The sequence below is a fragment of the Panicum hallii genome, chromosome 5, assembly GCF_002211085.1.
Source record: "Panicum hallii strain FIL2 chromosome 5, PHallii_v3.1, whole genome shotgun sequence".
NCBI lineage: Eukaryota > Viridiplantae > Streptophyta > Magnoliopsida > Poales > Poaceae > Panicum > Panicum hallii.
Genome location: NC_038046.1, coordinates 21,071,258 through 21,082,923, shown reverse-complemented (window position 1 = coordinate 21,082,923; position 11,666 = coordinate 21,071,258). Strand labels below are relative to the sequence as shown.

General features: G+C 52.0%; 1 protein-coding gene across 1 annotated transcript; it reads right to left on the bottom strand.

The window, feature by feature from the left end:
- Positions 1–2,922: 2,922 nt before the first annotated feature.
- LOC112894001 lies at positions 2,923–6,191 on the bottom strand. Its single transcript, XM_025961557.1, has 6 exons — positions 5,397–6,191; positions 5,194–5,280; positions 4,834–5,055; positions 4,207–4,425; positions 3,958–4,104; positions 2,923–3,651 (listed from the first exon to the last, which is right to left on the bottom strand). The coding sequence occupies exons 1-6, from the start codon at positions 5,580–5,582 to the stop codon at positions 3,271–3,273; spliced, it is 1,242 nt and encodes a 413-aa protein (XP_025817342.1). The 5' UTR covers positions 5,583–6,191; the 3' UTR covers positions 2,923–3,270.
- Between the last annotated feature and the right edge of the window lie 5,475 nt (positions 6,192–11,666).

The window sequence follows — 11,666 nt, the reverse complement described above, 5'->3', positions numbered from 1 at the left end:
GCAGAGCACAGTGACGCGTCGCCTTGGTAACAGACGGGCTTACCGTGGTGTCAGTTGGGTAGACCATGCTTTGACTTGGGTACGCACAGCCCACCTACCAGCATTTAATGCGGTTGTTGGGTTGGCATCCCGCGGAGGGTCTTCTGCCACGGGCACGTGGCAGGGTCGGCCCTGGAGTCACCACCTTGGTGGCACGTGGCGGCGCCGGACCCCTTCCTGGAGGAAATAGGGGGTCCGGGCCCCCGAGGCCAGTTGGAGAGATAGGCCCATAGGGGTTTGGCTCCCACACGTGGCGGCGCGCGGACCCCCTGAGGGTCCAGGCCTGTGGAGGCCATACCCGAGCACCTTGTCTTCATGGGTTGGTGGTGCCGGACCTATACGAGCCGCGGGAGGGGGGGGGAGGTCCGGAGACCACGATCCCAGCTGTTGGGTCCGGGCCGTACGTCCCGTCTCCCAGAGGACAAGGGTGAGGTCACGGATAACCTCGTGCCTATCAGGGCGGACAAACTGTCGTCTCCCTGACGGGCTAGACCCGCGGAGAGGCAAATCTCCTCGTAGTGGGCTATTACGACCTTCTGGTCGTTGAGCAGTTCTTTGGCGATGATGCAGGACAGGCGGTCGAGCATGTGGTGGCGCGCGTCCACCACGATACGCTTGGTGCACACGCCGGAGCCTGACACCATCGCGCCCTCCTGTGAGGCGACAGCGAGATGCTAAGGGCCAGGACACCCTAGCAGAAGGTACCCCTGTCCGTATGTACCGACAAGATCCTTTGAGTAAGAGCTCTCTTTATTTTTGAGGGCTAATTTTTTAACCTCAACTCCAGCAGCTTCTCTTAAAGGGTGGGATCCATTTGCTAGTGGATAGGGAGCTCCCTCGAGATCCTCCAAAAATAGAGGGTAGAGGAAGAGATTTGGAGACTACCTAAAATGAGGGCTCTAGCAGAGAGTCTACTGGAATGTGGTTTTTTTATTCCACACTTCAAATTTAAGATAGAAGTAGAATATCTGGTGGAGTTGCTTTTAGTAGACCGTGTTAGTCGTTTCATATTGGGTTGGATTGTTCCTCTTGGCTTGGTCTGGCCTGTACCTGACTGAATGAAACCCTGTCTGGTGACTATGTGACTGCAGCCTGGGCCGATTGCTGCACTGCAGCAAGCACACCAAATTATAATTATGGCTTGTCAGGTGCTCAGTTCCATTTGGGGACTAAGCAGCAGCAGGAGGGACATGGAAACAAACAGGTCTGCTGGGTTTCCACTGCGAGTGTTACTCCTGTCTCCTCTTGGCACTGCCATCCCGTTCACCTTTCCAGCACCACGCCGTGCCCCTGTCTGCTGGATTGTTGGCCGTTGCTGCAGTCCTATGATATGCACTGTTCTGTTTTACCAGATATGCTGAGGCAGTGAGGCACAAGAACAGGAGAGCCATTCTAGATTTCTCCATTTGTCAAGCCTTGATGGCTGCAACTGCAAGTGATCGATCTAGAACCGACAGGAGCTTCTCGGTGCGTCGTCAGCTATTTTTTTTACCTGCACATACATGTTACTGTTCTGCATTAGGATCATCCTTGTAGTGCTGTTAGTTTCAGTTTCACGCAACCTAACAAGGAGCGCTCTAATTAAGGTGTTAAGCTGCGTTACCGCTCTTATTATTGCTTGCCGTTGCATCTAACCTGATGCAGATTGCTGGGGCTCTTAACAACGCTGCAGTGAATCCTGTCGCCTGCCGCTCATTATCCACCGGCTAGCCGTTGCAGACCTATGTCTCTGCTGCTGTTTGCCTGTGAACCTAATGGAAGCAGCAGGGCTGTAATGGCGTGCTTAAATATCCCTGTCCACAGGCAGAGGAGTTCGTTGCAGTGTTATTGCCTGCAATTGCAGCAGCTACCTGTGCCCATCCCACATAATGCTAGTACCCCCAACAGCAAGGGACAAACGGTTGTGCTGCAAGCCTGAAGCTGCTGCGCCCAGTTTGGCCGAGGAATTGAAACACCAAGAAAGACTCGATGCCTCTCACCTCACTTCTTGGTGGTCTCGTGTTCAGTCTTGGAAACACGCTTGGCTCCAGAGGCTGCCTTGCCATGCCATCCACTCTTTTCTGCTTTCGGTGGCTGGCTCTGTTCCTCCTCACCTGTAGCTGGAGGCTGTAGATTCTAGTTCTAGTAGGAAGCAGTGAACTGGAGCAGACCGACCGGTGGTCCTGGCGTTCTGAGTGTAATAAGGCTGGGGAAATGGGTGGATTAGATGCTTGTGCTTTACTGCAACATGGATGATGTAGCTTGGACGTGAAGGAAGGGACAAATGCCTTGGGAGGAAAAGGAAACAAAATAGGAACTATATGTATACACTCCCTACTGCTACACCTCTGTAGATTCTAGAGATTATTAGTAGTACAAAGCGCGAACGGGGCTCTAGCTGATTTGGTTAGATGGCTCTAGTAGCACCGCTCAGGTTCTGGGTTCGACTCTCCGTGGGAACGAATTTCAGGCTGAAGTTAAAAAAATCTCCCTCGCTGGCACGGCTAGGGTTGACCGGAAAGCCAGTTGCTTTCTCTTAATGAAAAACTGTTGGGGGCCGTTATACCCCCACCCGGTCGAGTTTTTTTTCATTAGTAGTACATAGCATGACATTCCCCTAAATCCCGTGGTCGCTGCGTTTCTTATTCCGTTTTTACTCTCTTATTAAGGCGCGATTGATTGCTTCCCGAGGCGTTTGATTGCTTCTTGCATTGCTTCAATGTTGGTGCAAGATTTTACATGTGTGACTGTTGCTTAACGTTGAAGCTTGACTAGAGTGTGTTCGTTCCCCCTTGTTCCCTAACATGATGTTTCTTTCTTTTACCTCTGACCATTGGAGACTTTGAGTCAGACCCAAGGAAGGAAGAGCATGAGCAAACTGGCAAAGAGAGCAAGGCCTGCTTGTTGTTGATGGACAATGCAAATGTATATACTGCTAGCTTGCTACATTGTTCAAGGGGCTTTTACATTACAACTCGTGACTACCTGATGAACCTGACTAGTTTGCACTGACCATACCTGGTACCGAGCCCTTCACCCTACCCTTTTGTTTTAGACCACCAAAAAAGAGGAAAAGAAAAATGAAGAAATTACATGATGATGGATTCTCCCTTTTGAGAAATGAACCTTTTGCAAGAAAAAGAAAAGAAAAGACCAAGAAAGAAAGATTGACATGGGAATTAAACCAAAAAAAGTATCCTCTGCATGCATGGCTGCATCCTGTTCTTCTTCAATCCCCCCCTGCTTGCACTGCTACGTGCACCTGACGTTCCTGCCGGGCCCGCCGTAGTAGAAGTAGTTGCCCCAGACGGCGTTGACGCCGCCTTGGATGTCGTAGCAGTTGGGGTGGTCGGCGGTGACGTGGAAGCCTGCGGCGAGCGGCACCAGGCTGTTGTCCCAGTCCACCACCTCGAGGTTCCGGAAGTAGGAGGCGCGGCCGAAGCCCTCGCCGGCGAAGTGGCCGCTGCCCATCTGCGTGGCCGTGTGCGACCCGGACGCGCGCGTGTTCACCACCTCGCCGCCGAACTGCACCATGCTCGCGTGCGACGCCAGGTGGCTGAACAGCAGCGACGGCCAGTACCCCACCAGCTCGCCGGAGCCGAACTCCAGCCACCAGTTGCCGTGGTTCGGGTCCTGCACGCACGCACGCGTGTTAGTTTTTTTTTTCCTTTGATCAGTTCTAAAAAAATTAATGAGAGGAAAATCCATAAATACAGATTTAGTCAGGTTTCAAATAAATAAAGGAAAAAGAGAAGACAAAAAAAAAAGGAATTCAGCTCCACGTACTGGTGCGTGGTCGTACTCATTTCTAGACACGATCTGAAAAGCCGTGCGCTTGAATGAAAAAGCCGAAAGGAGCAAGCAATTGCAAACTAAAGAAAGGACAGCGCAATGATGCGCGGTCTGCCGCCGTGCCTGCAGACGGTCATGGTTGGTTACCTTCCAGACGAGCAGGCTGATGTCGAACTGGCCGGCGTTGTAGGCGGAGGTCGGGGAGATGGCGGCGCCCATGGCGATGCGGCTGTTGGTCTGGATGAAGCCCGAGCAGAGGAGGTTGTAGCACCCCGTGGTCTGGTACGCGTCCGTCTGCACGAGTCACACACCAGCTCATCAGTCTGAATTCTCGAGGCAGCAATTGGTCAGTCTGATGGTGATCTGGTCCAGGAGCGAGCAAGCAAGCGTGCTTACCGTCCAGTACGTGAAGAACCTTGGCGAGTTGTCCCCGTAGAGCTGCGGGCTGACCTGCCACCCTGCCTCGATGGTGTTGAGGTCGTTGCCGAAGGAGCCCGCGATGACCCAGATCTGCGACAGGCTGAACTCCGACGCCGTGCTCACCTTGGGAGCCCACACGTTGATGCTCGCCTTGGCGCCGTAGTACTCGTCGCCGGCGACGTAACCCACCGCGTGCTGCACGCGTCAGGCTCATCATTGTCACCGATCGAGATGCATTGCTTGCAGCAGGATGGAAGAAGAAGAAAAAGAAGAGGACACGACACGCTCATCGTCATCAGGTGAATCTAGCTAATCGGTTGCGACAAGGCCATCAATCGTCCTGGACGCTGGATGATGTCAGGCGGATTGGACGTTTCGTTCCTAGGTTAGCTAGCTAGGAGACACCATGCAAGCTTTTCTGGCTTCTAGCGCTTGTCAGCGAGCTACTCGATCGGTCGGTCTGCTGAGATCTTGGCCCTCGGACCCAGAACGTAACTGCCTCACCAACCAAAGATCTTGGCCCATGCATGCCATGGCGCAGCCAAGCTGGTGGTGATGACTTGAAAAATGAAGAGAGGAATGGAATAGGCGGCGTGCACGGACCTCGTGGCCGCCGGCGACGGAGTCGCGCCGCACCCTGGCGGCGGGCGCCCTGCCGAAGCGCCTGACGGAGCTGGCGCGGAGCACGTCGGCCTCCGTGGTCCGCCTGATGGGCACGGAGCCCTCCGGGCAGGACTCCCCGGACGCCGCCCAGAGCTGCGCGCCGGCGCCCGCGGTGTCGTTGGGGCGGCGGCGGTGGTGCCCCTTGGGCCGCACCGGCGGGTCCTGCAGGAACGGAAAGAGAGCTTGGCATTGAGTACTCTGCTGTTCCATCGCCGGCCTCATTATAAAATGCAGAGGGAAACAGAGGAGGTTGCTGATGATCAGTGATCACGGAATGCGATCGAACTACTAGTGCATTACCAGTGGCCTTTGGCCGCGCAGCCTCGGGTGGTCGAACGCCGGCTGCAGGTGCGCCGCCACGCAGTCGATGAGGTCGCCGTCGGGGCTCTGCATCATCAGGCATCGAGAACAAAAAGCGAGCTCGTTCCGTCAGTGTCATTGTCGGAGCTCAGCGATAGAGCGAGAAGACAAGATAGGTAGCGGAGGTGCGCGCACGCACGTGCCTGGATGGTCCGGAGCGCCGGCTTGTTGAGCCGCCTGAGCAGCGCCTGCACCCTCCTGTACCGCCGGAGCTCGTCGCGGGGCCGGAACCCCTGCGTCTGGTTCGCCGCCGACGCCCAGCCGGCGAGAAGCAGCAGCGCGATGAGGAGCGCAAGGGCCGCGGACGAAGGTGACGCGCTGGCTGCCATCAGTGCGGGGTCCTGACCGACTCGCGGAACCTCCTGCAGGGTCGCTTCCGCTCGTCGCTGCTGCTGCGCTTCTCCCAGGCAGGCGGAGGAGAAGAATACATTGGCCGGCCCGTGGCTGCTGGTTTGGTGCGCGCCGCTCGCTCGCTCGCTCGCTTTGCCTTGCCTTGGTGGTGCCCGAAATCTCGCCGGGGCTTGGCCGGGAGCGCGGCTCCGGAGTGATCGAGGAGCTTCAAGTGGCGGGGCGGGTCGTTGCGTTGCTTTGGGCAAGGCGAACAAAGACGGCGGAGGAGGAAGCACTCGTCCTCCCTGTACGCAAAGATCTCCGCTTCCAAGGCTCCCCAGGCGACCGCACCGGGGGCGCTATATACCACTCTGCCAGCCAGCCTAGGTGGCTCCGCTTATCGATCATGGTGATGAGAGAGAAGTGCAGTAGCAGTTAGCTAGGGGCCGTTCCCGACAAAGCATGAGGCTTTGCAGCATGAGGCAATCGAGTTGAGGGGAATAATTTACTTGGTGTGCCTGCTTTTGGGAAAGGCAGCAAGGAACTGAGGGAGTGAGCTGAGGGGCGCCCTGCCCAACCCAACCCAGGAGATGAGAGTGCCCATGCCAAGGCAATGGAGTGCTGCGGCTGCAATGAGTGGTACCACACCAGCATGGCATCATGGGCTAGCTCATGGCCATGGCGAGGTTAGAGAGAACTGGCCAGGCCAAAGCCCAGCCAATTGGTTAAAGAGGCAGGCAGCAGCATCAGGCAAAGCGGCGGTGGTCTCACCTCACCTCGTCTCATCATACGGCGGGGATTCTTGCGGGATGAGTATGTAGGCCAAAGGGGGCATACGCTTTGAGTGGTGGTATTTGGCATATCTGACTGTATTCCCGGCCTCTCTTTTTTTTGGCTGCTGCTCATCCATTGCATTGCATTGCCATGAATTGATGAGGGGGCGCATGTCTGGTGACCCCCTCCGGCGCCCCTACCGAATCCGATGCCTAACATGCATACATCTTTATTTCCGGTATGCAAAAGTTGACCTCTATCCTGATGATCAGAGACCCTGCTTGACCAGCGTAGTAGATGTTCTCCCAGGATATGGTAACAGCCTAACAGGACTACCGGAACAACACATGCGATTGCATCTCAATTTCATTAGCAGATACTTGTCCCTCTTTTGTATCAGGATTTTTTTTAGAAAAGAAGTCTTGCTTTTGCATGAAGCGATGAACAAACAAGCATGCAGGCAACACATCCAAAATAAAATCTCGTGTGAACTCCTCCTATTTACTTCCAGCTTGCTTGGTCATTTTAAACCCGGTCAATCTTGAGCCGCAGGTGCTCTCATTGGACCGAGGGGGGTTGCAGAAAAGCAAGCCGAACCCTCGAGACAAGAGGCAAGCAATGCAATACGCAATGGGGGGCAGAGTCCAGTGGCTTTGGCCTTTGGGTTGGTTGCCCGCCTCCACCCCCCCCCCCCCCCCCCGGCGTGTTTTTCTTTCCTTGCTCTATTCTCTCCTTTTCATCCCTCTCCCCTCCCCTTTATTATCACCTTCATTGGGTTCTGCACTCAGCATGCATGCTCGCTTGCTTTGGCCAATGCTGGCTCCTCCTACGGCTATGGCCACTCTACGCATCAGAACTCTCCTTTGCTGTTCATCTGCAGGCAGCTACCTGCTGCCCTGCCTGGTCCTACATGGATTGGAATGAATCCTGATAGCATGGTCGCCGTGGTCCTCAATCTCCATGCCCTTGCTACCTTTCACTGCTTCCTAGGTCCTCTACAAGACTACATGCTCCAAGCTTGTTTTTTTTTACACTGCATGGGGGGCAAAAAAAGGGGAGCTTCTATCGTGTTTGTTTGCACTTGCAGCAGGGCCAAAGGAATTTTCACCTCCATGACAGAATGTAACTTTTGCCGCCTGCTTGTTGAGCTGTTGTGACAAGCGCAGCAGGCGGCATGGGGAAGGATGAACAGTGCCTCCCAGGTCGTAGAAATGGAAAGGCGTTCCCGGTGCCTCCTCTTTCAGACGCATCTCGTCGCGCCCCGGGATCTGTTGGAGGTTTGCACATCGTTCCTCCGATCCTCTTGGTTTCACACAAGGTTCAAAAACCGCCCATGTGCGTTCTCGAAAAGAAAAGAAAAACTTTTACCCTCGCGCGGCTGATTCTGAAGAAGAATTGTTTTGAAAGGAAATTCTGAAGAAGAGTTAGTTTCGATTCCCAGCGATCTCTTTGCTGTGCCGGTCATCATAAACTGAGATGGCCTGAATCCAGTAGATCTTGTGCAGACAGACCGAGACTAGCTAGCCTACGTTACAGTTAGAGAGCCCTGACTGAACCTGCAGGTACGGAGCAAGAGTTTGTTGCTGTACTTTTGGTTGCATCAGAGTCCCCTCTCCCAGAACTCAGACTGGAGCGTATCGAGCTTACTGAGCTGATCTCTCTCGTAATAACCGTGCCGCCACGAGCTTTATTGTTGATGAGTATTCTATTTTTACCTCCATGTTTACTGATCCACTAGGCTAACCAGCAGCCGCAGTAGTAATCATGCCCTTAACATATGCCTCTTTCACTTTGAGCGGCTGGCTAGCTACCGTGGGGCCCCCGCCGTATCTCACTGTGCTGGATGTTGAGGGCAGCTTTTCTTTCTTTTCTTAATTTGCTCGTAGCAGCGCTGCGCTGCGCCTTTTTGGGTAAAATTAAAGAACGCACGGCTGGCGGCGGTAAGCAGCCTGATTAGCTGGGTTAAATATGCGCATCACTGCACGGGCTGCCTGTTTCAACCTTGTAATCTATGCGCCCACATCGTGTCAGCTGGTGTGGTACAGGGTGACGCGGTACGCAGGCGCGTGCGCGGTAATGATGCACTCCACGCCCTGGAGAAACAGGGGGAGCAGCCAAGACATTCGTATGGAGTACGTGTACGTGTTTTTTTTTTGGTCAAGACATGGTGGCGTCTTTTGAATTTTCTCATGAAGTGAGGGTTAAATACAAATCTCCTCTACTTACGTTTTTTTAAGACGATTCCAGCCTTTGTATCAATTAGGGGACCCACAAAACCAAATTATATAATACGGTGTGGTGATTTGGGTACCAAAATTTGAACCACGGTGAGTGTGCACCATTGCACTAAGGCCTTATTTGGCAGGGCTCCTTGAATGGCTTCTCCACCGGCTCCTCGAGGAGCCCTGCTAAATGGGTGCCTATGGAATAGCTTCGGTACCGAAGCCTCCCAAATCCCGCTGTCCCGAGCCATTCGGGAATGTGGGAGCTAAAAAAATTGGCTCCGCGTGGCTCCTCGCGTGCGTTTGATACCCTTGTCCTCGCGAGGATAGCGGATAGAGAGCTCCACGAGGCGGCCGGCAGCAGCGCGGAAGCGTCCCACCGGCAATAGGGGGAGCCGGCTACACGAGGCGTGGTGGTGGGGTGGGGAGGGGGAGTGGGGCGCGGAGGTGGAAGCTCGACACGTGGGCAGAGGTGCCTGGCAGCAGGAGCCTAAGGCCATCACGGAGGCAGTGGAACGCGGCTGGCGGCGGATGCCGAGGACGCTGGCAACGGGTATGGAGGCGGGCGGCGGTGAGTGCCGGGGGTGTATGTTAGGGACGTCACCTTCAGAAGACGACCGAATGTTGAAAGTCATGGAAAGGCAGCCGCCTGACAAAAAGACAGCAACACTGAAAGCCTAAGGCTGAAGGGAAATACTGAAGGTATCACACGAGGATATGACGAAGGCTAGCGACCGAAGAGGGAGACCGAAGGCACGACGTGAGGGAGACCGAAGGCACGACGTGAAATATGAACGAAGCCTTTTCAGAGTCACTGGACCTTTCGGAAGGTTCACTGAGCTGTAAATGTGTAAAGGGAAATAGGAAGAAAGAAATTACCGTGTAGTCCTAAGATATCCTTGTAATATAGCAGTTGAAGTAGTTGAAGTGGTAAAAAGGTATAATCTTCAGATTTGATAGTTGGGAAGACCTGTAGATACTCATGGAACTGTAACTAATGGGACGAGAGGTCTGAAGCTTAATACATGAACTTGAATTATTTACTTGTGTTGCTTCGTTACTGCTCCAAAGTTTATTCACCCGGGCTTTCGGAGAGTGTTATCCACCAACAGCGTTGGTGAAGAAAGATAAGGTGGAGAGAGAAGGGAAGGAAGGGAAAAAAGAAGAAAAATAAATAGGAAGAGAAAAAGAAAAATATAAAAAATAAGGGTGTTATAGTTATTTGATCTTTTCTGTATATTTTAAACAACTATAAGGAACTGTTTTGCCAAATACTTTCTAAAATAGAAACAGCTCCACGAGAGCAGTCAGAACCCGAAGCTGTTTCAGCCGAAGACGGAGCCTTACCAAACAAATCCTAATATTGTGTTTGGTTGGGGCTTCCTTGCATTTTTGCTTGGTTTGAGAAATATAATGGAAGAATTTATCACCATCCATTGCTCATAAACAGCTTAACAATAGGGGGCCTTGACTCACCAAAACCCATAGGATGACCGTATGATAGACCATTTCTTCTAGATCAGGTGATTTCTCAAACTAAACACCCTTGTAAATTAGTGCTTCCTCACTCTATAATTATTTAAAAATCATAATTTCCAAATTACTTAACATCAGCAAATAAATCATTTCTAAATCGTCTGGCAATCATTTAACATCACACTACTCCAGCGTCCTATCACCGGCGGTTCAAAATGGACCGTTGGATTTAAATTGGTGGTGATTGGAACCGATGGTGATGCCTGTTAAAAAAATAAAAAAAAGAAAAAGCCTGCCCATACACCTGCTACTGCCCCATGGGCTCCGCGCGGCCACCGGCCACGCGCGCCGCCGCGGCCGCGCAGCCAGCGGGCGGTGCCGCCCGCCGCACCATGGGCTCTGCTGCTTGGTCTCCTGCGCACCCGACCACCGCTCGGCCTTCTGTAACCGGCCACGCCCGCCACCGCTCGGGTTCCCACTACCGCCGTGAGCTCCACCGAGGAGCGGTGGCGGGATGAGGCTGTGGAGGTTGAGTGTCGGGCACCGCAAGGAGGCGGAGCTCGTGAGCAGGCGGGGAGGGAGAGCGGTTGAAGAGGGGAAGAAGGGAGGGGTGGGAGTGCGCAGAGGGGGCGGCGCCGTCAGACATGTTCCCCTGATGAGCTTTGCTACCTCATGTCAAAGGAATAAAAAAATAGAGACATGTTCTTGAATATCCGCATGATGAACTTTCGCTAACAATTCTACCGTTTACTCATCTGTCTTAACATCTACCATATCAAAGAAGTGAAGTATGAAAAAATGTTTCATAGTGGATCTAATTATGTTTCTTTGATATCGTAAATATTATTGTTTTTTCTGTAAATTTGATCAAATTTAAATAGTTAGATTTGGGACAAACTCAAAAGGTTTATATTTTAGAATGGACGGAGCGCATTCATATACTTACAAATTTTAAAGTATCATAAATAAATAAATAGATTGCGTATTTGCTAGAAGATGTTTACGACCGAATGAATGGGCCATAGCACAACGATACATCTTACATCTTAGAACGAGATTTTGTGAAGTACAATCCAAGGATTATTGATCGTCAAGAGTTCAAATTGAATTTCTAAATATAGAAAAATTAAAGGAATAGTCTCTCATGTCCGTATATACTATACATGGTTGTTAAATCTTGACTTAATTCTGTGATTTTACAATTATGTTATGGTTGTGACTCACCTATGGATCTCTGATGCGGCTGAGAATCAACGATTTCTTTTTGACGTAACAGGAGGGTGTGATCCCGTACTGGTTATATATTAAAAAGAAAAGGTAAAACAGTTTGTTAAAGAAAAGAGAAGAAGGAAAACTCTACTCTAAAACTTACACACGAGACTCAACGATTTTGACCACTTTTCTTGTAGGTTCACCCTGCTACCGCTGGTACCTTCTGTTGCGCATTGAATCGGATAGAATGAGTCCTCATAATTTACTTTCCGTCTTCCAAGAAGTAAACTGATACTTTCTCCGATCTTAAGATTCCCTGCATTTTTCTGCTTTTCTCCGTCCGAAAGGGGAAAGCGATAATATTTTCTTGTGATGCACAATCAATTGCGTCATCGAGTG

Bases quoted from the DNA above. Each gene is read 5' to 3' on its own strand.
- LOC112894001 (XM_025961557.1), bottom strand. From the start codon at position 5,582: ATGGCAGCCAGCGCGTCACCTTCGTCCGCGGCCCTTGCGCTCCTCATC. The intron at 5,056-5,193 runs GTAATGCACTAG...CCGTTCCTGCAG, and splicing joins TGCGCGGCCAAAGGCCACTG to GACCCGCCGGTGCGGCCCAA. The intron at 3,652-3,957 runs GTAACCAACCAT...GCGTGCGTGCAG, and splicing joins TCAGCCTGCTCGTCTGGAAG to GACCCGAACCACGGCAACTG.